The following is a 27654-nucleotide window of genomic DNA, read 5'->3' on the forward strand; positions in this document are numbered from 1 at the left end:
TTTACAAATTTTTTTTTTTATGCATACTAAATAATTGGTCAACTTTCCAGTATCCTTACAACTATTAAATGGACTGGATCATCACAAGCACGTGTCTGGGAAATCATGTTCGGTTTTGTCTACATATCTCTAAAAATATTGATCAAAATTTATTTTACTACAACAGTGTTAGATCTTTATTCTCTCACTAAAGTTTGATTATATTTCTGCATCCATATATAAATACAACATTATTAGTTTGGTTATGGATGTACTATTTATGCTTGGTATATTAAAATTAAGATTCCACAGCAAGTGCGCTTGTGCATCACCAGAAAAGCAATGACATCATCATCAAGATCATCAAATTAAAATCATTGGATACTACTGCTGCGATGTGTGTGTACTTAAATTGTTTAATGTGGTTCTCGATCGATGTGCTTCAGAATTAATTGTTGCATGACAGGTTTTTCTATTTGGGTTGTGATTTTCACACATCCTTAACTACTTTTCCCATATTTCTTTCTATTTTTTAATACTTAATTGGTATCATACTATTTAATCTTCTATATATACCCTTCCTATTTTTTTATAGTAATTAATGAAAGATTAAATAGGAAAGGGTATATATGGAAGATTAAATAGTAGGATACAAATTAAGTATTAAAAAATATGAAGGGGTGTGTGAAAATCACAACCCTTCTATTTTCATATTAGCAATATGTTGACAAGACTCGAACTCGGAACCTCAAGTGTAAATGAATGTTCTTAAACAACCGTATTACAAAAATAAAAATAAAAGAACGAACTAGAAATACCACTAAAAAAATCCCATTCCCTAGTCATTTTATTATTCTTGTGGTGCTTATTCCGTATACTTTTTGGACTATCCAAACAGTTTATATTTTAGTATACCATTCATAGATCATTCTTACAAAAAAATTAAACAAATCCAAAATCACTAAGACATCCAATTGTAGTGAACAAATTAAACTAATACGGTTTTTCAAAGAAACATTATTATGACTACATCTAATCCAACAGTCCAAATGTTTTTTTTTTTTTTTTTTTTTTTTGTAGAAATGATATTTGAGAGATAACTTAAAAAATAGACAGTTGAAACGTGCAAATACAATGTAGAGTGAGATTTACAAAAAATCCTAAAATAAACTTGATTATTTTATAAGAAATTCTTCAACGAAACGGGACTGACTGAAAAAATATATCAACATAACTCCGAAACTTTTAACACTGTGGCAGAATACACAATTGATTGCTTAACTTGGCAATATTGTTGCATCAACTAGCTAGGAGTGCTTCAGAATTAATTGTTGCATGGACAAGTTTTTCTATTTTCATATAAGCGATAAGTTGACAAGACTCGAACCTCGAGTGTAAATGAACGTTCTTAAACATCCGTGCTCCAACCCTATTACAAAAATAAAAATAAAAGAACGAACTACAAATACCATTAAAAAAATCCCCTTTCCTCGTAATTTTATTATCCTTGTGGTGCTTATTCCGTAAACTTTTTGGACTATCCAAACGGTTTATATTTTAGTATACCATTCATAGATCATCCTTACAAAAAATTAGATAAATCCAAAATCACTAAGACATCTAATTGTAGTGAACAAAATATATAAATACAGTTTTTCAAAGAAACATTATTATGACTACTTTTAATCCAACAATCCAAAGGTTCCGTTTTGTTTGTAGAAATGATATTTGAGAGCTAACCTAAAAAATAGATGGTTGAAATTGTCACATCCCAGACTTGACTCCACTGTAGCACGATATTATCCATTTTGGGCCACGATCACGTCCTCACGGTTTTTTTTTTCTGGGAACTCACACGAGAACTTCCCACCCATCCTGGGATTGCTCTCGCGCGAACTCGCTTAACTTCGGAGTTCCGATGAACTACGAAGCCAGTGAGCTCCCAAAAGGCCTCGTGCTAGGTGGAGATGAGAATATACATATAAGGCTTACACAATCCACTCTTCTGGGTGATGTGTGATGTAACTCCAAAGTTAAGCGAGTTCCCAAAATGCCTCGTGCTAAGTAAAGATGAAAATATACATATAATACATCCACTCATTTGGGCAATGTAGGATGTAACAGAAACATTCAAACACAATGTAGAGTGAGACATACAAAAAAATCCTAAAATAAACTTGATTATTTTATTAGAAATTCTTCAACGAAATGGGACTGACTGAAAAAATATATCAACATAACTCCGAAACTTTTAACACTGTAGCAGAATACACAATTGGTTGCTTAACTTGGCAATATTGTTGCATCAACTAGCTAGGATCAGAGCGTGTAGTGATCTCAACACAAACTTTATTATAAAATACGACTTACCAATTAGCAGATATAACATATAAGAAGTCATGAATCACTATGCCCAGGTCGACGTAACGCTTTGGCTCCAGTGACGACACGTGGCGCCATATCACCTTGCTAGGGCAAAGAACATGGTGTGTTCATCACTTTGACTGGTCAACACTTAAGACCGCTCATCACGTAGCCCTACTTTTGGTTGTTCCTCAATCTCACACACACGCAATACACAAGATACACAATACACAAGATACACACAAAACACAACACTAATCCAGCACACTTATTTTCCTTCTTTATATAAGGTTTTATTCTAAACAGTCTCCTTGTAATTAACATTGTAAGCTTGTAACCATACAATTTAAGTCTATTTAATTTTAAGGAGACGTTAACAACACTTCAAAAAACTCATTTTCTATTTCTAAATATTTTTTTTAAGATAAAAAATTTAGAATGCACAATAACTTTTTTGAATTGACAACCTATAACTTTATTCAATTCTCTTCAAATTCTTGTATTTACAAAATACAGACCTATATCTCTCTCTCTTTTAAGTTTATCTCCCAAACATAGTTACACCCGAAAAGACAAAAAAAAATTCACCAGAGACATCCAAACCACGCCATGTGACGATCACATTGAAATATATCTTCCGAAGGACAATTTGGAAATTGCAAAATACAAGGCAGAGACATCAATTATGGCGTCTCTCTAGCAACTTGACTTGATATTCTCTCTCTCTCTCTCCTCTTCAAAACCCTATATAAATACAGACTTAGCCCACCCCTTTCTCTCATGCAATTGTCTTCAACATTACCCAACATCCCACAGCTTCTGTTTTTGCTCTCTCTCTCTCTCTCTCTCTCTCTATAAAATACCAGAAACTTAGCTCCATAACTTGTCTTCAACACTTATTCTCTTTCCACACTTTCTAAGTTGAATATCCACCTTGTGATTCTCTGTGACATTCATGCACTTAGAAGTTCTGACACTTATAACTCCTTCCCATTTGTCCCCTTGAGTTAACATTAGTTTTCAGCTCCATTTTTTAGTATTTTACAGTTCGCCAATACGTCAAATTAACATTACCAACTCACACACTTCGCAATGTCTAGCCGAAGGTCAAGATCTGGGCAATCCGGTGGTTCAAGAATCTCCGACGATCAGATTAATGATCTTGTTTCCAAGTTGCAACAGCTTCTTCCTGAGATTCGCAATAGTAGACGTTCTGGCAAGGTACATACATCTATATATTTCATTAACTATAAGTACTTTTCATACTGTTTTCGCTTAGGTTTTGGCTTCTCTTTCATATGAGATCACTATATAAAAGAGGAAAAACAAATATAATAAGAATTTTTTGGGCTTTCCTTGCTCTATAGTATCCAAAGATAAGCAAAGAAGGTTAGACTGAATACATATTTTTTTTTTATATATATATATGGGTCTTGTAACCGCTATAATACTTTATTTAGCTCCCATCTTACCATTTGATCAAGATATGAGGTAGAAAATTTATTTTAAGCTATTAGGTATCCTATTTGTGTAGAGTGATGGGTAAGAATAGGCTAGGTCTGTAGTTCTAACCCTCTCGGTTAACAAAAGAAAAGGGTAGAGATTTGATTGTGGGGTACGTTTCATATATACTACTCTATCTATGTATAATTCTCTATAAATTCTTCTTCATGAATCACTCTTTCCTGAAGAACATATATATACATACATACATATATTATATATACACACACACACACACACATTCATATACATATATATATATATATATATATCCGGGCAAAATTGTTTTCCTACTTTGGAAGTTGAATTGAGTTAATCAGTTAATCTATAGTTTACAGTGCTAATTCAAGTTACTAGAATGTGATATATCATGCTAATCAAAGTGAATTACATATGCACACAGGTTTCAGCATCCACACTGCTACAGGAAACGTGCAACTACATTAGAAACTTGCACAGAGAGGTGGACGATCTAAGTGAGCGGCTGTCCGAGTTATTGGCAACAACTGACACTGCCCAAGCTGCTGTAATCAGGAGCTTACTTTCGCAGTAGAAGGAATTAAGGAGACTATGATTAACTCATCAGCAGAGTATCGTTGTCACCAGTTTATGTAATAGGCATCGTGTTTCTTCTCTGATCTGGGCCATAGCTATCTTTCTAGGGTTTTTGTTCAGTAGATTTATGAACTATATGATGGTCTAGAAAATCCTTTTGCAAAGCTGTAGTAATGTGTTATGGAGTTGATATAATAAATGGACTTGATCAGTTCTCTTATCTAGAGTTTCTCATCTTCTAGTTCATGTGGATATTACTTGACAGGCATGCTCACTCTATATTTCACACCTTTTTTTTTTTTTTTTTTTTTTCCAATTCTGAAATGGAATATGGTATGTTGTGTGCCTTCTTAGTTCGACAATAAGCTAAAAAAAGTAGCATTTGAATATGGTGTGCTGATGAGTCTGCTTAACTGTGGTCAGGGAGATACTGAAATGCCTCTGTGAGTCATTTTGGCCCTCAGAAAGGGTGGATAACTTTGACTTGCCAACAGTTGTCCTCCTTTTTAAAATGAAGAAAAAAAAATCGAACTAATTAATTAATAGAAACATAAACTAAATCGTTTGAATATATTCTGAAGGAAAATCATTTTTGCATACTATTTTTCTCTTTTTTGCTTATTTTATTTATTTATATCATTTGATTCTCCTTTACTTTATCTAATTCAAAATTGTAATTAAATATAAATGTGCATGAAACAAATTGAAAATCAATTTTCCAGTCTGAACTCTTCCAGTTTATAGAAAATGTTATGCAGCTATAATACGTAGGCAAATTGGATGGTAAATTAAGCCTTTTTTTTTTTAATTGGAACAGGGTATGGGTGCAACTTCTGGCCATCCACTCATGAAAACAAGTAAAAAAAGCTGCAAGAGATAAGCAAGCAACATTTGACTTTTTCTTCTACTAACGATATAGTACTGGTAATGCACTAGCCAGATAACATACATATATGTGTGTGTGTATGGACTGATCCAATATCCAGAACTTGTTTATACATCATGGAACCAAAATAACTAAGTAGCTAGTTTAGAGAGAGAGAGAGAGAGAGAGAGAGAGAGAGAGCTACATTATTGAATTTGTGTGGGTGATAATCTATATTTTAATCCTCTTAGTTTGATCTTTTACATTGATAGTATCCAGTGTTATGCAAACTAATATGATTATGCTATGTGATTAAGCGAAATAATTTATGTACAATAAAGTAAAACACCACACACAAACACAAAGAATATAGTGAGGTTTGGTGAACTTTGCTACTCCTTGTGTGATTCTCTAGAGAAATCACCAGCATTATGGAGAATAACAACTTGGTTACAAGGACTTATTGAAAACCCTTATGCTAAACCCACAAAACCTTGCTTTAGATTTGTCTCTCTCTTGGCTCTTTATCCTTGTATTGTCTATGTTGTTCGTATGAATAAACAGCTCTAAACAAGCCTATTTATAGTACACAGACTAATGGTTACATGTCTTACAAGTATAGGATTCTTATATCCTTTTAGGATAGAAAAAGCTAACTTATTTCTTGACACGCCCCGACCCCGAGGTCCTAAGGACCTCGAGATGGTCACGTGCTGGCCGACACCCGAAGGGTGACAAAACCATTTAATTAAAACAAAAACTGAGAAAATAAACTAAAGTACGCAATAAAAGCTAAAAACCCAAATAAAAGTTCAACTTCTAAATATTGAAATTAGGTAAACACACAGCACGTCCAGAGCATAAGTCTAATACAGAGTACAAGCAGAACTAAGAATAAAGAAGTGCTATTACAATAGGTGGCGAAGCGGAGCAAATAGGACACAAATCACTGGTAGGGGAACGCCTCGTAGCTCAAGTCGTATTCCTCGTTCCTAGGTCCTGAAGGGGGCGCAAAACAAAGGTGAGTGGACCAAGTTTATATATACAGTAATAGTAAAACAGTTATCAACATACTAACCCCCAGGTTTTATGAAAACACAAGTATAATGAGAAACATAGGTTTTTCGAAATCTAGCATGTTGTGAAATGTCTCAAATAATAAATCGCATAAATAATAAACACTAGTGCATGTCCGATATAACACTTCAAGCCCCATGCCGGCTCCCAGTCTCTGAGCAGACAGTCAGAGGAAAATGCACTTCAGGCCCCTTACCGGCTCCCCGTCTCTGAGCAGACAGTCAGAGGAAAACACACTCCAGGCCCTATGCCAACACCAAATCGTCGCCTGTGACGGACCGGATCTATCCCTACGTCCCGTAGCGGAAATGACCACTAGGTAAGTACAAACCAGTAAACATACGTATATTGAAAATCAACTTCATAGTATAAAGTCATCCATCATCTATACTATAAAGAAGTGTTCTAAACATGTTCTAAATATCATATCGTCATCCATCAGATATTCTATAAGAACATGAGTTATAGGAAAAATAGTAATAATTCAAACTAGCCTTAGTAAGCATGTTATCTCAAAACGTTTCATAAAACATAATCGTAAAGTCATGCTTTTCTGTGTATGCAATTCTACCATTAAAACATGCATTTTTAGAAGGGGTCCACTCACCGTACACCGATGGTGCAAGCCGTACCAAACAGGAATAACGGAAATCACCGCTAAGAATCACACCTAAACACATAATTGAGTACTTTCAGTCAAACTCTACTCAAACGATTGAATTTAAGAAAACGGACATCGGAAACAGGTTTAGAACGTCGAAATTAGCCTAGGAGGGTCCCGCACGAAAAGTCAACGGTCAAAGTCAACGTTGACCGTTGACTAGTCAAAGTCAAAAGTCAACGGTCAACGGGTCAAAGTTAACATGTCAGAGTCAACGGTCAACGGGTCATGGGTCACGGGTCAGGGGCTTTAGGGTTTTGGGCTAGGTTTTCAAGTGGGTTGGGTTTGGGTAAAAACAGAAAATGGGTTTGGGTTTTTGAACCTCACGGCCCAAGGCCTAATTAAAAAGGGGGAATGGGTTTGGGCTGCAACGAAGGCCCTAAGGCCTTTTGGGTTTTTTTTTTTATGAAACAAAAATAAAAATAAAAAGGAAAAGGTTTAGGGTTTTGGGCCAGAGACCAAACAGGCCTAAGGCCCGTGAGTGTGGGTGGAGAACGGCCCAAAGGCCTGGGTGCGCCGGAGCTTCCATAGCTCCGGCTAACGCCAAACCTACAACCTAGACCCCGATCTAGGTACCAAAATGAAGCACTAGCCGAGAGGAGTAGTTTTATACCTTGGGTTCGCCGTGAAACGGCTTGTGGTGGCCGGAAAAACCTTCGAACCTCACCCAACTCGCCGGAAATTTGGGTGTGCACTCACCCGCGCCAAAAACACTCCAAAACCTTGGAAATCAAGAACCCAAACTCAATAACCACATTTAACCAACATCTAACTTGACTAAAAAGGAAGAAACCATGCTTACCCAACCGGAAAAATCACAAAACTCGCCGGAGGTGTTCGTGTCCTCCCGACGCCGTGAGCAAGGGAGAGAGAGAGAGAGAGATGCAGTTGAATGGCAACGATGGTGATGATTTCCTCGAGTAGGTGTAGCTGTGGGTGTGTGTGTGTCTTTCACGGGGAAGAAGAAGAGAGAAATGGGGGAGTTTTCGAAAGAAAGGAAAAAGGTGCAAACAAACCAAAGAAAAGAAGGAAAAGAAGAAAAAAGAAAAAAGAAGAAAGAAGAAAGGAGGGACACGGCAGGGGGGACAAAAGAGAAAAAAGGGAAGTGGGTTAAGGTGCTGCCACGTGGCAGCTTAGGGATAGAGTACTAATTTAAATTTTCAGATCTTGATTGTGTGACAAAAATGAGGACTAAAGTGATAATTCTATAATTTTTTTAGGGAGAATTACAGAATTATCCTTATAAGCAGGGGCGGGTGTAACATTTCTTAACCCTAAATTGATTGGACTTACTGAGAAACCTGTGCACATTCCTTTTCTCCTTTCTCAACACCAATTGGAAACCTAAACTTGATTAGTCTTGGTATTTTGATGAGCCAAATCACAACAAATAATGACGTGACCAATGTTGGTATTTTGATGGGCTACTCCCCGTATTGCCAATTGGTTTTATGATAGAACCTCAACTTTCTTCATGGTATTAGAGTTAGGTTGTCTCAAGTGTAAAGCCAAACGGTCACATGCGCTTCACGTCACCCCGTTGTGTTGTCCACGTGTTATGCTTGAAAATTTGCCACACGTGAGGGGGTGCGTTGAGAGTGAATCTCACATTGATGGGAGGAGGAGCCTTGCATGGGCTTATAAGTAAGTTGGGTTACTCCCCATATTGCTAATTGGTTTAATGGTGGAACCTCAACTTTCTTCAACCAACATGTATCCACAAGCTTGGAGGTCGTGATGACAACAATTATACATTAATATATAAGAGGTATCTCACCATACATTTATGATAAACTAATCCCTTCCTTATACAGCTGTGACACTACATGACACATGAATGTACTTTTGGCTCTTAGGTCAAAGGATACGCAAAAGCAAAGTTGATTACCCAAAGAAATGTATCCGTGAGAGTTCAAACTCAAGTTAAAGGGTTCCAAATCTTTGCTTGCTTTCCACTAGACCAACCACATAAGGCTAATGACATATATACCTTAAATGATTTCTTTCATGCCATTTGAGTGTGTCAGTATTTTACTCACTCATCTACAAGTTAATAATATCTCTAAAGTGGTTACTAAATTAATAATTTATGTGTTATAATATAAGTAATGATATGATAATTGATGGACATAGAGTGTGTTTTCAGTTATAAATCAATATACATACTTTAAAATATAAACAAAACAATAATATTATGTGACTTTAGAATATAAATGAAACAATAATATTATGTGACAGTACAACAACGATAAAAGAAATTAATCAAACATTGGCTGGTTGTTGTAGTACGATAGCTTGTAAATATCCTTTATTAATATAGATCTTGATGGTTCGTTAATCACGCCGGTGACTCAGTTTAAGGCCCAAACAAGTCACAACGTACGAAATATACGTTGTAAAACATGGTGGAATATTAGTTTGCATATGGCCAGTTGTTACACATGAGCTTTGGCTCAGGTGTTTCACGCATGTATGATAGCTTGGTTTTCCCTTCATATTTGGAGAGGCTAAAATTAATTAGGATGTATGAACCGTGGTGATTGTGCAATTTGAACGCTAAACCCTACATGTTACATTATGATATATATCCATCACCACGCAATTCTCTGCATGATGTGCTCTGAAATATGATCTTATAGTATGATTCTGATTCTGAGCTTGCTTGGAAGTGCTTTTAAAATTACTGAATGCGTCTGTGGAACCAATTCTTAGTAACAAATCAAGTGCTATTAGAACCCTTTTTTTTTATTTAAAAAAAACGCTTTCAATCATTTTAAAATTACTTTCAAACGAACTATCTATCATGTGCGTCAGTTGAAAGATTATACATGTATATGCTTTTCTTGCCTGAGATGAAACCATGTATGCGAAGTTTTTTTTTTTTTTTTTTTTTAATACCGATCAAGGGTTGAAAGTTGTCGTTTACAACTGTCACAAACTCTATACAATTATTATTCGTCATCGTCATCTATATGTAAAAGTTGCGGCTAAACTCTAAACGCTTAGAAAGTATATATTCTACGTCGACGGGCCACGCTAGCTTTATATATAGGGTCGTAGATATGGAATCCCTTTTCGGTTTTTGTCAAATTCGTACGAGGGTATGAGCAACCCTTTCTTGACCTATAACATAGAACACACAGTTAGAACTTTTGTTGTGTGTAAGAATCAATAAGGAAACGTTAGTAAACTTATTTGTGTAATATACTTTTAATTATATTGAAATACATTTTTTTAACCGAAGCGATAACGATAATTCATTAATAGAAAACACAAATACAATATGGTAGCTATGGTTACAAGAAGGGTGCCAACTAGGTGCATGTTCTGCAGTGACCAAATTTTTGACCCGCAGAGAACAAAACACGTCAAACAATAGTTATAAATCCCCTACATAGCCACCGCAACCAACACACAAGAGCCACATTAGTTCGAATATGCCACAATAGATCAATTGTGAAAGATTCGATAACGAGGATCACACAAAGCCAAATTGCAAAAAAGTAAGGCCACACAAACTCCATTAATAGATTCATAATTTATTTCATACTGTTTGACCAAAACTTATTGATTTATTGGTCACCATTTTTACAGTTTAGTGGTAGTCTCTGTTTCTCCTGCTTCAGTTGGCTCAAACAAAGAAAAGTTTGTCATACCATTAACTTGGTCCGCCCAAATTACAACTTGGCTCAAACAACCTCGAGATCTCAAGTTTTTTATTCGATCAATAAAAAGTTTGAAGTTTGAATTTACACATATAATGAATTTGATACCTAATTATGTTTCAGCCGTTTTGTAGCCCAAAAACGTCATCGCACTTGCCGTTGCATATGAAAAAAACATTATTTATTTTGAAAAAGCAAGGAACCTTGGGCCTGGGGCTTGTATTGTTGGGCTTCTTTGCCATTTCTTATGCTCATTGGGTTGGGCACTTGAGTTTGGGTTTTGTAATGAAAGCTCAAATCTTAGGCCCAACTGAGCATCCCGCTCTATGGCTCGAAACGACGTCGTGGCCTTATGAACGTCCGTTGACAAAAAAGACAGTACCCCAAGAAGAAGAAGAATTTGAGAGCACATCACCAACGAAGGAGGTTTTACAATTTCCATGCCATAAGCTTTCTGCAAGATCAACCAAAATTCCTCAGGTACGATCCCAATTCTCTTAAATCCCATTCAATTTATTCCCAATTACTTAATTGTATTTTGTTTGTGCTAATTACTGATTAATTAGTTAATTTCAAGAAGAATTTCGTGATTTCATATGCAAACCCTTTTGTTTTCAATTTTATATTTAATTTTTGGGGGTTTTCTGCAGGTTTTGTGAAGTGGGTTTTGATTAGTGGCGAGAGTGAGTGAGGATGGTGTTGGTGTTGGCCTTGGGGGATTTGCACATACCCCACAGGGCACCTGATCTGCCTGCAAAGTTCAAGTCCATGCTTGTTCCTGGCAAGATCCAGCACATCATTTGCACTGGAAATCTTTGTATCAAAGTATGTTTCTTTCTGGGATTCTGTGAATCCCTCATTGATTTTCTTCAATTTTGGCTATTGGGTCTTGATCCCATTTCGAAGTGATCTTTGGGTTATTTTTGCTGTGTTTTCTCTTGTTTGGTTGCCCAGAAAGTAATATCTTGCATATAGGAAAGGCATTATGAATGTGGCTTATTGTCGAACTTTTGCGCATGCTGCTGTATAGACTTGGATTGAGAGTGATTTCCTGAAAACAATGTCATTTGGATACGACTGACTATAGGAAATAGTGTGCGTCCACCCATGTGTATATTTATTTTGAACGCGAAGAATTTCTTGTTACCGACTGCTTCATTGGTTAATGTCTGCATATACCCTGTTGCTATTGCTAAGATTTCTGGATAGAACTTTCATTTCGTTAATCTGTACATATACTCTGACATCTATTACTTTGCCAGTTATTTCTAATATGTCTTATGTTTGTCATCGTATCTGCTTGGTCTCCAAGTATGTAACGGCTCATGCAATGGCTAATAATCTACTTTTAGTTCCTGCAGCACTACTACTATTTTGGTTGTACATTATTAAGTTTCTTAAGATCACAATTATTTTGGTCGTACATTATCCCACTTCTGAGAATTTGCTACTAAATTTCAGGAAGTTCATGACTACTTGAAGACACTTTGTCCCGACTTGCATATTACTCGAGGTGAGTATGATGAAGAGACAAAATACCCAGAGACCAAAACACTAACCATTGGTCAGTTCAAGCTAGGGCTGTGTCATGGCCACCAGGTTTGCTTCCTCATTATCTCTTCACTTAATTTATCTATATTAAACCAAGTATCTTTAATATCTCAAGACATTGCATTTGACCTGTCACCAAGCGGATGATACATTACTTCTCCATGAACTGTCATTTTTAATATTACTTCTACACCAAGTCTTTTCCGGTTGTTTGGATCAAATACTTATGCTGATTTACCAATCCCTTAAACTCAGGACACGGTTCCTGTTATAATATAAGCTTACGATGTCACTTCATCATGTGCCCATTTGTGACTCACAATGCCTTCAGCATGAAACATATCACTCTTTCTTGCCGTAGGAAAAAATAAGAATAAGTAATACTTGAAAGGTGTTCTATGATCGTTTCGAAGAGATAAATTGCATTAGTTTATCTGTTTATTCCACCTAGAGAAGTTCCATCAAGAGTAGAAAAATGTAACTTCAGCTCCTGAAAGATTCTGAGTTTGTACCTCTTTTGAAGAGAAATAGGTGTACAACTACCATATCTTTTTCCTTTTGTAGCCAAAACAGTTGGTGCCTTTGTGATGAATAGAAGTATTTCATGCGGTTATTTGGAATGAGGCAATTATATACACTACTACAATGGTGTTTACATTTGGCATATCGCATTCTTTTTAAATTTGAATGTCATCGGAGAAAGCTGTGTCAATTTTTCCTTTCCTTGCATATCTTCGTATTTCACCCAACGATAATGAAGTTGTAACTTGATTTGATGTTCTGTAGGTTATTCCATGGGGAGACCTAGACTCACTAGCCATGCTTCAGAGGCAGTTGGATGTAGACATCCTTGTGACAGGCCACACCCATCAGTTCACAGCGTACAAACATGAAGGAGGTGTCGTTATAAACCCAGGGTCTGCCAGCGGCGCTTATAGTAGCATCACCTATGATGTCAACCCGAGCTTTGTCCTCATGGACATTGATGGTCTTCGTGTGGTTGTTTATGTCTACGAACTCATCGATGGAGAGGTTAAGGTTGACAAGATTGATTTCAAGAAGACAACCGCCGCTACCCACTCCGCTCATTGAACTCGAATTTCATGTACTGTTTTGTTGTAGACTTTGGATATGTGTTCTGTGTTTGTAATTGTGTCAAATGGTGCAAATTCTGGTTTTATAGTGATTGAGCTTTCCCAACAAAGATTTGATAAACTTGTAACTTGTTTGCTTGTATGCCAGACCTCGTTGGGGATACAAACATCCTTGTTTATGAGAATCTGGTACATAAACAAGATTTTAACCTAAAAAGGCTACCTACATTTTACACCCTCCATGTTTTGTGTCATTTCAAAATGGGTCAAGCTTCATTAGATTTGATGACATGGTGAGCATGAAATTCGTAATTACGATGACATGTAAGCTACATTTTTGCCACACTAACAAATAAACTCATCAACTTAATGATATTTTACGTACAAATATCCAAAAGGTCTAAGTTGATACTGTTTCACAACCTTACGGGACAATGTGAGAAAATTGAAACCTCAAAATTCAGTTTAAAAATCACCTCAAACCTTGAGAGTGTAAAATTTAGTTAACCCAATTTTTTTTTAATATGATAAATCCACAAACGAAACTATTACAAACTTCTAATAAAAAACATAATTGAATCGATCACTAACAATATTATCTAATCATAAATGACAGATCTCAAGTTAGATGGACATTGAACATTGAATAGACAATAAAGGGTACCAAAAACCCTTTATGCACTACTTTCTAAAACCCAACCAGCTTGAAACTCAACTACTTAAAAAGGTTATATTTTGAATGCCCCACATTTATCCATATGTCTCCCAAACCCTCCATCATCAAATCAAACTGCAACCCTTTTGATGAAATAACATCTCTCTTGCAAAAATGCAAACACAAAGACCATCTCCATCAAATCCATGCACGCATCGTGACCACAGGCCTCGTCCGCAAGCCTTCTGTAGCAGGCAAACTTGTTGCATCTCTTGCCTCCATTCCCCTCCCCGCCACAAACTCCGCCGCCCGCTCGATCGCCGACGGAGTCAAGGGTCTCGATTCCTACACCTGGAACACCATCATCAAAGGTCACTTGGCGGGGAATCAACCAAAAGAAGCGCTTTTGGTTTATTCCCATGTCAGAGGGAAGGGTCTGGAGGTGGATAGTTATACCCTTCAGTTTGCTATCAAGGCCTGCCGCCTGATGCCATTGGTTCTTGAAGGGAAGCAGTTACATAACCAGATTTTGAAACTGGGTTTTGGCTCTGAGATCATAATTCAAACTTCCCTTGTGAATATGTATGGTTTTTTCGGTGAGCTTGAATGTATGCAGCAATTGTTTGATGAAACGCCTCAGAGAGATTTAGTCATGTGGAATTCAGTTGTTGCTGCATATTCTCAGCACAATTTCCCTTATATGGCACTTGCAGTTGCAAGTGCCATGGCCGGTGAAGGTTTGAGACTAAATGGGTCGAGTGTCGTTAGCTTGCTTTCCGCTTGCTCGTTTTTGAAGGCGATAAGGAAAGGGAAGGAAGTTCATGGCTATGTGATTAGAGGACAGCTTGTCGATAATCATGATGTTTTTGTTTACAATGCTTTGATTAGTATGTATTCAAGATGCGGGGTTTTATCAAGTGCTCGTCGGATATTTCAATCGATGCCTATGAAAAATGTGGTTTCTTGGACTTCTATGATCAACTGTTATAGTGATAACGATCATCTGAAGGAGGCATTCTGGTTGTATGAACAGATGGAGTCTGAGAAAATAAAACCAGATGAGATTACCATTTTGGGAGTTATTTCAATGTCCTCAAAGTTTCGAAGCTTCAAGATCGCGGAGTGGATTGACCGTTATGTCGAGAGAAATGGGTTTAGAAGTACAGGGAGCATTGCAATGTTAAATGCACTAATGGACATGCATGCCAAATGCGGGAACATCAAGAAAGCTTGTGAAATTTTTGATGGCATGGAACAGAAATCGTTAATGTCTTGGACTACCATCATACACGGACTAGCGATGCACAGCGATGGAAAGCAAGCGCTGGCTATGTTCTCTCAGATGCAAAGAGAAGGGTGTAAACCAGATGCGGTTGTATTCCTCAACATATTGTCTGCCTGCAGCCACGCAGGAATGGTGGACGAGGCACGAAATTGTTTCAATTCAATGGTAAACGATTACCACATGAAACCGCGGATGGAGCACTACGGTTGCATGGTTGATCTACTATGTAGAGCTGGATTGGTGAGTGAGGCATTTGAGTTTGTTCAGACCATGCCGTATAAACCAGATACGATGATATGGCGAATGCTGCTCGGGGCATGTCAAGGCCAAGGAGATGGTAGTTTAGCAAGACGGATTATGAGCCAGTTACGTGAGATAGGGCCGAAAAACAGTAGAGACTACGGACTGCTATCAAATTTGTATGCCGCCATGGATGAATGGGACAATGTGAAGGAGATAAGAAGGGAGATGAAGGAGAAGGGAGTAATAAAAGAGGATCCTGGGAGCAGTTCAATTGAGGTTTATTAAGAAAATGCACATGAAAATTTGACTTATCAAATTTCATTTTTTTTAATATAAGCAATATTGAGGGATGAAATTCAAAGTTAAAACCTCGATCAGTTGATCAAAGATGCTAGGGTTGGCAGAAAAATTTAAAAGCACCTTTGAGTTGTAGAAGTGTTTTTTTATAGGGAATTCTAATAAAAATTTCTACATGTTTATAATAAAAGCGCTTATTACCAGAAGTGCTTCCTACATAAGCATTCTTAACAATGCATATTTTGATTCCAAATTTAATGCTAACTTTGACTAGTTCCTGCAAATTGAAGTATGAGAAGGACATAACAGTCATAACGATACTAATAGCACTGTTTTGCCCTAACTTCAAAGTTCAAAAATCATTCATTTCCTTAAAAACGGTCGGAGTTGTAAAAGTGAATCCTGGATAAACACTTATTATTTGCTTGCTTGAATTTTTAATAAAAATTTCTACATGTGTAAAAATAAACGCACTTTTAACATAAGTGCTTCATGCGTAAGTAATTCCATACAGCACATATCTTGATTTAGGGTTCCAAGATTTGAGTAGTTAAACCAAATTCAAGTATGAGAAGGACGTAACATTCATAACGATACTAAGTAGCATTGTTTTGACTTAACTTCAAAGTCACTCCTTTCCATATACCAAAAAGGCCTCGCAAGCCAAATCCGAACCAAATTACTTAAAAGTACAGAAAATATAAATAATACCAGGCCTTTGCAAATCTAGTCCCAAACTAAGCTTTTCTCTAAATTTTCTTCCTTTATCCCCTCTACTTTTCTCAGCTTCTTGTTCTTATTCTTCAAAGATGTCAAGGAACGGAGTCTTTGCCAGCTGTGAAGTATGGCAGGAAAGCAGTGAACTCGCCGACGACGGTTCCTCGACAAAACCCGAGTTCTTGATCGATGTGTATGCTCAATATTCAAGGTACCCTCCAAGCTTCCACGAGTTCAAGGAGCAATGCCACATTCTAACACAGAGCATAACATCCTGGTCTGTGATATCCAACATGCTTTCGCAGGCGTCGGTTCCCTACCAAGTTCAGCCGTCCATGATCCAGGTGATTTCTAGTCGCGCTCGTGAAATCGCCAGTCATCCTGAGAATATGAACCGCAAGACTATTCGGATGGTAGTGCATCTTACAATTGGTGATTATATGTTGCAGTTTGTGCGGACAAAAAATATTTCGATTGAGGAGTTGGAGAGAGTCAAAATCGAAGGCTGCGGGAAGCAATGTGCTATATGTTTGGAAGAGATGCAGTGTGGTTCTGAAGCGATTCGCACGCCTTGCTCGCACGAGTATCACGAGAGTTGCATAGTGAAGTGGCTGAACATGAGTCTCCTCTGCCCGCTGTGCCGGTTTGAGATGTCTGCCAATCCTCATGACAAATTATTTGTAGCTAGTTTTTAGAAATTCTTTGTACAAAAATGTGATCAAACTCTTACCAGATTATTAAAAGGCAGATTACGTCCTTGATGCGTATAAAATTTTGCACTGCTGCGACACGTAATATGCTTTTCTTGGTTCTCTTTCTTAATCCTTTTCTTTTAGTACAAGTTGTTAAGAAAGTTTGGTGTCAAATTTTCTGGCTGAGTTTTCGTACCAGACAATGTGGTGCATGGTTGGTACCTTTCCCCTTGTTGGATGCTACCCAAATTTCCCATCTTCGACTCAACTGAGTCATTAAACATTATAAAATTAACAGTCTAACAACATAACATACTTTTTACGGAGCTAAATTTATTAACTAAGATCAGTTTTTGCGAAGACGTCTCTTAAACTACTTGATTTCTCAAATGCTAGCTCGCTAAGCAGCTGTAAATCTATAAAGCATCACATGCAAGTAGGCCTCTCCGGGTTTCACAATCTGCGAAGGGAAATTCGGGTGATTCACAGCATCCGGGAAACCCTGCGTCTCCAAGCACACTGCGGCGTGCTTTCTGTACACAAACCCGCCTTTCCCCTGCACATTGTCCAACATGTTACTTGTATAGAACTGCAGCCCTGGCTTGTTGGTCCATAGTTCCAATTTTCGCCCTGACACGCTGTCATGCAACACTGCTGCCTTACTCAAATGATTGGGACTCGAAGGGTCAAGCACATAGTTGATGTCATATCCATCCGGCAGCCCATTGATCTTGCTACCAATTTCTTGGGGCTCCAGGAAGTCGTAGGGTGTTCCTTTCACAGGGATAATTTCACCAGTGGGGATGAGTTGGTCATTAACTGGTGTAACCTTGGACCCGAAGAGCTGGATCGTGTGCGAGAGGATGTCACCGCTGTTTTGGCCGCGGAGATTCCAGTAGGTGTGGTGTGCTAGGTTCACCGGAGTGGCCTTGTTATGAGCTTTGGCTTCCATTCTAATAGCTAGTTTATTTGTGTCAATAATCATGTAAGTTACCGACACAGAAAGATCACCAGGAAATCCTGCAGTTTTAGCAGAAAATGTTACTAGTAGTTACCGTTTTGTTTGACAAAACGATATTCTAAATTGCTTTGATCTACGAAAAGAAGAATTCTAATGTTGGCACACTGCCTCGACCAACTAGCTTAGCTCACATATGCTGAAAGTATTACTCCTTATCCAATCTATATTTTACCTTGTTCACCATCCAAGCTGTCATAGGTGAATGTTATGTGACTATCTTCTTTGTGACTTTTTACTGTCCACACAACATCACCGAACCCTTTAAGGCCACCTGAGATAAAATTACAAGTGAATTAAGTTAAAAATTAAGAAATTATTCTAAATTATGGAGAGAATGATTCAAACTCGGACGCAAAGCAGTGGACACATTGTCGTGACCAACTGACCTAACTCACATTCTTGATTATGTACTCGAGAATTAAATTTCCAAAAGAAAATTTTTGAACTTGTATACCATGGAGAGTGTTATTCCCGTCATTAGCAACCAACTTATATTGGACGCCATTTAATTCAAATTGAGCTCCTCCAATTCTGTTTGCAACACGTCCAACAATGGCTCCAAAGTAGACTGAATCATTCTGCAAATACATGTAACAACTGTATAAACATTCAAAGGCAACCATTTTAATTCGATCGTAACACGAAGAAGATACAACAGATTCATGAACTAACCGTGTACTCGTTAAGCGATTCGAATCCAAGAACAATGTCGTCTAATTTTCCTAAAATACAACGAAAGAAATCACACAATGAGCGTATTTAAAATTGTAAAATATTCAGTTCGAAGTCACAGTTCCGCGAACCGTTCTTGTCGGGGAGAATAACGGAGAGCACAGTGGCACCATAGTTGGTGAGCTTCGCAGAGAAATCTCCCTTCTTCAGTTCATAAACTCCAACCTTTTCATTTGCCTCAGAGCGATCGAAAGCCAACGGAAGCAAGAGAAAACACAAAAACAAATATATCTTAGGCATTGTGGATGAAAAATAAACACCATACAAAACCGAATAAGGAAAAAAACAAATTTCCACCAAGAAAGGGGTTGAATTTGGCTAATATATAGAGAAGAAAATTGAGATTAGATTATGATAATTGTTTGGATAATTAGAAGGATAAGGATGTGATCATATTATGTAGATAAAATTGCGAAGAAAATTAGGTAAATATGTTTGACTTTGTAATTCCAGTTTTGACTTCAGTTGAGATTTCAAATTTTGGAATTTCGATTAATATGAATTACGAAACTACCAAATATAATACATTTGAAATTTATGTTGGGATGTAATTTATCTAAAGGTGATTATCCGGCCTTATTTTTTACCGTGTCATTAGGTATAGTCCAGCGGTAATCCGCTCAGACTACGTAAGTGGGTTCAATATTGTTAGTTTTTACCATGTGCCACTGATAAAACCGGCGACTCTCTTGCCTATGAGCATCAAATCTGAAGACGAGATTTAGAATCGCATTTGAAGACTCAAACTGTTATAAGTTCGATTAATAGCATAGGGGTATAAAAGACGTTTGAAAATAATTAAAAAGAGCATTACAAAGCTTAAAAAAAATGCTAACTCATCATCACATAAAACGAGTTGCTTAGGTGAAACAAAAGTCAATGAATCTCAATTGATAAACATAATATAAAGAATTGAATCTAATGATTAATTGTGTTAATGGTCTAATGTCCAATTATCTTTTATCACACATAAATATCTAAAATTGAATAAATTACATCCCAACATAAATTTCAAATATGTTATATATGGAGGTTTTGTGATTCATATTGATAAATAAAAAATCCTAAATATTAAATTTTATAGGAAGTCAAAATTGGAAAGTCAAAGATACTTGCCTGATTTGCTTTGAAATTTGCTCCATAGATCTTTCAAATCGAAATATAATCGCATCTTTATCCTTATAATTATCCAAACCAATAGCATAATCTACTCAATTTTTTTTCCCTATATATTGACCAAATTCAACCCTTTTATGGTGGAGATTTTTTTTTCTTTTTCCTTAATTAGCAGTATAATTATGATGTTAAAACCTCGAATAAGCAACCAAATTCAAAAAACAAAAGGAAGGCTTGACAAAAACAAAGGGCACAAAAATTACTAAAAAAATGGAGAGAGAAGTTGCTAATATTGAGGGAGAAGTTCTGTTCTTATAAATCTGCAATCCATCCAGACATACATTTCGACATACTTTTTGTCACTGCAAAAGTGTGAACTACCCAACTTTGCTTGGGAACAAAACAATGACTAACAATCGGAACACGAAATTCGTTACTTTCTACCTGAAAACAAGGGAAGAAACGACGATATATTTTCTCCTTCTGCAAAAGGAGAAAGAATCGATGTACAACAAATACAAACTAATCAACCCATTACTTATTTATGTACCAGAAGCTACAGAAGAGATCCAAATGAATATTTCCAGAGTAAAATTATGACAATCATGTCAATTCAATGGAGGATTGAGCCCCAAGTGCAACCTTGATGAAGACATCCTCCAATGTGGTGTCGGCTAGACCCCACGCGAAAACTGTGAACCTGCTCTTTGCGTTCTCAACCGCTTCAAACACATCTGTAATTCTGACCTCGTGTTTTGGCAACTCAAACTTCTGGGTTCCGGATAGATGGTATATCCTGTTAGCACTTGGGGAGAGACGCCGCACCAAGTTCTCCACCTCTTGCTCGTGATTCGAAGATGTTGTCATTGTGAACACATAAGATCCTCCATATCTTGCTTTCAGCTGAGTACACCATTGTAGTAACAAGAGTATTATGCAGAAAGTGTCTAGAAACTCTATCTTATGCACATGCTATGGCACTAAGTTAAGATACCTCTTTTGGGTTTCCTAAGCACTGCAAGCTACCATCCACAAAAACTCCTAACCGATCACACAGAACCTCCGCCTCTTCCATGGAATGTGCTGAAGAATACACAAACAAGATTTATGAGTAAACGCAGAAGCAAAAGCGGTCATTATGCGGGTTACTTAACCCTACTCCATACAGTACTGAGCCATCATAGATTTTATAATTGGCAATACAGTAACTGGAGGGGAGGAAGGGGGAGAGAGAGTACTGGTTAGGATGATTGCCCGGTCTTGTTTTGCACGCTTCACAGCAGTCCATAAGTTGTTTCTTGAAGCTGGATCAAGTCCAGTACTGGGCTCATCCATGTAAACAACCTACAAGGAATTTGTAAAAGAACATGCAATAATTAGAGCAGCATCTTGAGATAACAGATCTAACTTTCGAGCCAAAGTAGCTTTGATAGAGCACGAAGACGTACTTTGGGATCCCCTATAAGTGAAATTGCAACGCTAAGCCTTCTCTTCATGCCTCCACTATACTTTCCAGCTTGTTTGTCTGCAACCCCACCGTGAAATAGATTGACACTTTTCAAAGATTCTTCCGCTGCCTTCAGCAACAAAATTGGCACGTGAGACAAATCAATTAAACTTAGGATCTTATTCTCAAAATAATAATTGTGCTGACTATATCCATATAACTAGATATCTACTTACTTGTATTAATCCAGAACCTTTGAGGTTCTTAAGTCTTCCATAGAATAGCACATGCTCCCTTCCTGTCAGGGTTTCCCATAAAAGGCTAACAAATGTCCGGAAAACCAAGAAATTAATCAGGTATTAAATCTTTATACGAAAACTTTGCCTTAAGCATAAGGAAAATGTTCCATCTTACTCATGCTGTGGACAAACACCCATGCTGGTGTATATTTCATCCATCTGAGTCCGGATGTCCAGACCCTGAACGTATGCAGTGCCAGAGGTTGACTTTGTGAGACCAATCATCTGCAGAAAGATAGATACACATAACTTTTAAAGTTTTGAAGAACAAAGAAAGCATAATTTTGAAGACCCTTTTTTGATATACACTGGAATTTTTGTGTACATAAGTTAAAGTTTAAAAAGACTATACTCACCATACTGATAAAAGAGGTCTTCCCAGCACCATTAGGGCCAAGCATACCAAAGCACTCCCCTCGAGACAAAGCAAGAGACAACCCTCTCACTGCAAATTTTTCCGGGTTTCCGTCTCTTCCAGGATAAACCTTCTTGAGGTTGTCGCAGATGACAGAATGAGTTGTATCTGAATCCAGTAGCAATTTTTCAACCTTCTCCCTCTGGACATAAGGTCTTAGCGTTATCCAGGCTTACAACTCTAGCCTCAACTTAGTAAGATGAAAAAAACATAAAGATATGACAGGCATGCATGAACAGTGCAACTTATAAGCATCAATAAGAGTAAGGAGAAATATTATCTTTCCACCTAAATAAACTGAAAAGTTATTAGAACAATTTGTACCATCCATTGTATTGCATCACATAAACTATACCAGCAATGAAGATTTATTGTTTAAGTGCAAGAAAAAGTTACCTCTTGACAGACATCAGGTTTCTCCATCTCAATAGAAACTTTAGATCCCTGCCTTTGCAAACTACGCATCCTAGGATATGGCAGTTTCTTCTTCCTAAAGCGTTGGAAGCAAAAGAAAGTACCTTTCCCTGTTCCTAATGATACAGCTTGATCTACGTAATATGCAAAAAGAAGCACGACAAACCACTCGACAACCATGATAATCAATACCTCTGTCATCCCATTCTTGCTATCACTCAAATCTCCCCACCGCATCCCATCAGTCCCCATGTAATTCCCGTTAAACGAATATTGTGCAAACTCATATAAACCACGATATAAAGAGAAGCCAGGATATAGCTCCAGAACGATGATCCAACCTCCTACAACAACGCAAAATAACCTTATAAGGAGCTGAGCTTTGAGAAGTACAAAATATGTTGCATGATATAAGTTTTCAACAGGAAATAGTTCTGGCAGAAACAAACAAAACAAGGCGATAGATATTTTCATAAATTTTTTTCACTTACTAGGGAATGATGTATCTTGAACAAAAAATTGAAAAAGAAAGCCTCCTAAAAGCCCAGTTCCAAACACAAATATGTAACCTATAACTGTTATGATCAGAAAACATGAGAAGCATGTCAATTAACTCATCTTATTAGATCAAAGTTGAGAATAACCCACTACTTTCCATACGAATATAAATAAACAACATCAAACCTGTAGCAGTCTTCACGTCTGAAAACATTGCAGCTACTAGAAAAGCCAGCGATATTTGCAGGTTTATATAAATGAAGTAAAATATAAATTGGATGCTGTAGTCATTCAGTGAGAAAAATTTTAACCCTGTAATGAAGTCAACTTAGTTAAAGGAATCGAAGTGAATCCATGCCGAGATAGTTGTTGAGTAGTCGTATCATTACCTATACCGGAGCCAAATATAACAAAGCACAGCATGTAGATTGAAGATACTGTAAGAAAATAAGTATAAGAAATCATCCAATAAGGCCCATCACCAAGCCCATGCATTTTCATCATGATTCTCAGTTTCTGTTGCCTCTCGTATACCAGTGATGTCAAAACAACCTACATCAGAAAAGGGTAAGAAAGGGAAACTATACGTATGTATACTCATACATCAAAATTTGTACATAGCATCAAGATAAGCTTGAGCAAAGGAGACGCGTTTACAAATACATTAGAACAGAATATAGTGAAATATCATTTCCACAATACATTGAATTTGAAATCAAAAGATGTAAAGCACAATCCATGTCAACAAATAGGACTGTTAGATTTGAGAAAGTCCTAATATGGACGAAAGGAGCTTCTTGTATTTACCGGGAACAGCTGTAGAATGACCCATGTAAAGAAGAGTGTACCAAGAAGAGAAGAAAAATCCAGCCTCAGTTTGGTTTCAGGCTTGGGCATTTCTTTCACAAACTCAAACAGCATTTCCGTACCAAATCCTTGTACAAACTGAAGGTATGCATTGGATGCCTGTGAATACAAGTGTTAGCACTATTGTAATCTGCAGCAGAGAAGAAAACTCAACAAGCAAAGAAGCTATAGGTACATACCAGATTCACTGAGCGTGGAAGCCGCATCAAAGCAATAGCACCTCTTCCCCTGTCATTCTTAAATGTTGAATTGTACCATATGCTTACATTAAAATTGTTCCCATTTGAGTTAGAGAAGTCATAGGCTGAAAATATAAAATAAAATAATAAAAAAATAAAAATAAAAACTCATCAGTATTCGTGCCGACAGTGTAGTTCTTTAATTAAATCAATCAACACAGCCAGATATACGAAGTTGATGACCTGAAAGTATTTCATTAATCTTCCTCTCTGAATTGCTCTTTTCGTAACCTTTATACAGCTCACTGTTTATCTCAGACGAACTATCCCGCCACAAATGTAAACCTTGAACACATCTAACCTCTGGGTTTAAGAAAAAAATCAAAGACAATGGTTTAAGGTGGCATGCAACAAAAAATTAAACTTTCAAGTGAATTCAACAATCAATGTTCACTCATATAAATGCAGCACAGATGTGCACCAGAGAGAATTAAAGCTTCCTAAGATATATTATAGATGATTTACCTTGTTGGATCTTGATGGATAATATGTTAATTGGAACAGAAAATGTAGAGTTTTGTGAGCATTGGCTCTGAACACTATATAGGGGAAGACCCGAATTGAAAGCCGGATCAAGGAAGTTGGAATAGTCAGGCGTCGATTCTGAGCCCTGAAACATTTCATAAGAAGTGACTTCATAAGCAAAGCTGAAAATTTTTACAAGGACAAAGTAATGTATGATATTTGAGATGAAAAAAAGGAAATAGGACTTCAATATAAAAGGAAAAAGTAGCAGCTTAGAGAAAAGATAACTTACTAAAGCACTACGGGCTAAATAATCCAGACCAGATGAATTCAGAGTAGAACTTCTGAACATACTCCCAGCCAAAACTACAAGAACGCAAAGAAAATGGTCAGCACTATTATACTAGAGTGAAAAAGAAGTCAGTCCAATTACAACAATTAATGATTTAATTAAGTCATAAAAGTCATTAAAATAAAAAAATTGACATGCTAAAACACACCTTCTCTGAGAGATTCAGAGGACAATACCTTCTCCGAGGGATTGATTTTTCCCCGTGAACAGTACAGTTACAGGACAGGATCCTGACCTCTTACATGACACATTTGGCAAGTCTTTATGTGGAATAACATCAGACATAACAGCGCGATAGTCAGGAGCCGGCACTTGTAGCAATGGAGGCCATTGTGGAGGATCAGGAACCGGGCAACTGGGCCCTTGTGTTAAAGTTGAGTATTCCAGTCCACAAACTTTCTCACACTTTCCATCACCGTTTGTATCAACACAACTGCAACCACACCTGTTTTCAGGCTTATCCAGTTCATTGTTGACCAAATGTTGGATGAGCACAAGCAATAGACACAGGATAATTGGAAATGAAACTAGCCGAATGTTCTGTTTGATATTTCTTTTCTGCATAAATGAACACATAAATGGTATCAGTCTGAATCCAAGTTGAACAATACGCGTTTTTTAAATCTACTCAATTTTCTTCAACTTTGATTCCATGGTTGATTGTTTTAGAGCGGAGAATTGGCATTCAAAGTTTAAGCTTTTAATTGTCATCAGATTTTATACAAAGCATTATTTGTAGAACTCAAAAAACCAGAACGACCCAATTGACCATTGCTCATACACAAGAAAAATAGCTTATCAAATAACAAAAATAAATAATCTGGCACAATTAACCAATAATTTACAAAACTAAAACGAACCCAGAAAGTAAAAATGTGCGACAAAGTAAGAGAATCTCCAACATATGTGGCAAAAATGGAAAATGCATATGAAAAAGAAAACAAAAGGGGAAAAGCAAAGAATGAAAACCCAGAATTCTGCATTCGAATTTTTAAATTATTCTACAATTTTCCTCAGTTTTCAGACATCAAACTAAAACGATTCCCAAACGAGAGAGAGAGAGAGAGAGAGGGAGAGAGAGGGCACCTGGAAAGTTAGGTTCTTTCTGAGCAGAGCATTGGCCTGAGTCCAGAAGCTGGCAGGCCCATGGGATGTATCCGCCATTGAATTACGGCCACTGGTAAGCAAGAAATGTGACCGTTAATCTCAACTTCCAAAACAGTAAAACCCCAGAATTCAAATTTCCCACTAAAGATTAAATCTTTGTTATCTCATTGCTGCAACTTTCTTCGCTCTCAGAATTTGCTCCGCTGCTGCTGCAGCTGATATGATATGGGCAATTGGAATTTGGAAAGGAAACGGCTTTTTGTTATTACATGCCAAGCGGCCTTTTGTTATCCTACGCTGCTGATCTATCCCTTCGTTAAAATTACCATCCTGCCCTTTGCTGCGTTTATTACTCTCAACAACAATAATTTCTTTAATTTTTGTTATTTTAATGCTTTATTATTTTTTGTTCGTTATTTTTTTCTCAACAATGAAAAAAGGGTGGGCGATTGAGTTAAGCAACGTAATAGGCTAATCATAATATGATATGTATTCATCGGAAAAAAACATTATTAAATCATAATACTAGTGATCAAACTTATGTTGTAATAGATCTGCTAAACCTATTAAGCCGTAATATTAGTAACAATTTTTTTTGTTAAACAGTAAGGAGTTGAGTCCACTCTCCGAATTACTAATTTGTTTTAAAGTAAAAATTTGCAGCCGTTTGGAAGGAAGCATCTGTTTGATCACACAAGGGAAGACTCGAGGGTACCCTCGTATAATTCCCACGTTCCATTTTGTCGCTTGAGCTACGGTGGTGGTCCTCAGGCTAATGAATGCGTTCGGTTTTATCTTTATGTTTTTTTTTTTTGGAATGTATGAAATACGTATGAACGAGGGAACAAGTATAATTTTTTAACAGTTTTAACAAACACTCCCGGTATTGTTCACTTTTAATGAAAATCACATTTTTTACCTTTTCCTGGTACTATTCACTACACTTTTATTTGTCATTTTTCATTAACACTGAAGTTTTTTTGAACTTTCGTTTAGTTTTCATTAACTTTTTTTTTACTAAAATTGGAATTTGAAACATATTAAAAGAAATTGATAAATTCTACTTAGACCACGGGACACCTTTCGTAGTGAGGGAACTCCTCTGTTTTTAGCTTAACCCTAACATTAATTCAACAACTCAGCAAAGAAACTAGAAATGAGATCATTAGAACAGGAATCTGGTCTACTTTGTTTAAGAACATATATAATAATAGGCTCCAAGAAATTGAAGCATTAATTTATATATTCCATCTTCCTTAAGGTTCAAGTTAACGAAAAAATCTTTAGGGGCCATTTGGTATTTTTATTGGACTCAATTCTTAATTTCTAAGAATGATAAACGTAGCGAAATTACTAGTATTTATTAGTTTCAAAAACAAAAAATTAAATCCAAGAAGAATACAAAACACGCCCTTAATCTTTAGGTATAAAAACATTTTTGTAGATATTACCTTTGTTTCGCAAGTAAAAAACCACATA

At 36.8% G+C, this 27654-nt stretch overlaps 5 protein-coding genes across 6 annotated transcripts; 4 read left to right on the forward strand and 1 right to left on the reverse strand.

The window, feature by feature from the left end:
* Positions 1–3139: 3139 nt before the first annotated feature.
* LOC137711857 (transcription factor PRE3) lies at positions 3140–4627 on the forward strand. Its single transcript, XM_068451014.2, has 2 exons — positions 3140–3564; positions 4250–4627. Exons 1-2 carry the CDS (start codon positions 3436–3438, stop codon positions 4397–4399), a joined length of 279 nt encoding a protein of 92 aa, XP_068307115.1. The 5' UTR covers positions 3140–3435; the 3' UTR covers positions 4400–4627.
* Positions 4628–11023: 6396 nt separating this feature from the next.
* On the forward strand, positions 11024–13424 carry LOC137712672 (vacuolar protein sorting-associated protein 29). The gene is made up of 4 exons (XM_068451799.2): positions 11024–11149; positions 11320–11494; positions 12131–12268; positions 13007–13424. The coding sequence occupies exons 2-4, from the start codon at positions 11363–11365 to the stop codon at positions 13310–13312; spliced, it is 576 nt and encodes a 191-aa protein (XP_068307900.1). The 5' UTR covers positions 11024–11149; positions 11320–11362; the 3' UTR covers positions 13313–13424.
* Positions 13425–14072: 648 nt separating this feature from the next.
* On the forward strand, positions 14073–15782 carry LOC137712379 (pentatricopeptide repeat-containing protein At1g08070, chloroplastic-like). The gene has a single exon (XM_068451469.2). The coding sequence runs from the start codon at positions 14073–14075 to the stop codon at positions 15780–15782; it is 1710 nt and encodes a 569-aa protein (XP_068307570.2).
* An 821-nt stretch (positions 15783–16603) lies between these two features.
* LOC137712378 (uncharacterized) lies at positions 16604–17206 on the forward strand. The gene has a single exon (XM_068451468.2). It carries the CDS (start codon positions 16604–16606, stop codon positions 17204–17206), a length of 603 nt encoding a protein of 200 aa, XP_068307569.2.
* Positions 17207–17461: 255 nt separating this feature from the next.
* Positions 17462–26431, reverse strand: LOC137712837 (ABC transporter A family member 7). Of its 2 annotated transcripts, XM_068452009.2 has the most exons (23): positions 26155–26431; positions 25245–25626; positions 25009–25082; positions 24717–24861; positions 24435–24554; positions 24192–24316; positions 23953–24111; positions 23535–23697; positions 23332–23457; positions 23139–23222; positions 22630–22991; positions 22175–22375; positions 21934–22043; positions 21756–21840; positions 21521–21649; positions 21311–21416; positions 21067–21155; positions 20820–20975; positions 19028–19121; positions 18897–18946; positions 18679–18802; positions 18397–18495; positions 17462–18223 (listed from the first exon to the last, which is right to left on the reverse strand). In XM_068452009.2, the coding sequence occupies exons 1-23, from the start codon at positions 26230–26232 to the stop codon at positions 17604–17606; spliced, it is 3681 nt and encodes a 1226-aa protein (XP_068308110.2). In that variant the 5' UTR covers positions 26233–26431; the 3' UTR covers positions 17462–17603. The 2 variants fall into 2 exon arrangements, with proteins under 2 accessions (XP_068308110.2, XP_088540308.1); XM_088684182.1 differs by lacking the exons at positions 17462–18223; positions 18397–18495; positions 18679–18802; ... (2 more) ...; positions 23139–23222; positions 23332–23457 and having other exon boundaries at positions 20365–20975.
* Between the last annotated feature and the right edge of the window lie 1223 nt (positions 26432–27654).

This window comes from Pyrus communis, chromosome 14 (assembly GCF_041283825.1).
Source record: "Pyrus communis isolate YQ-2024b chromosome 14, ASM4128382v1, whole genome shotgun sequence".
Lineage (NCBI taxonomy): Eukaryota > Viridiplantae > Streptophyta > Magnoliopsida > Rosales > Rosaceae > Pyrus > Pyrus communis.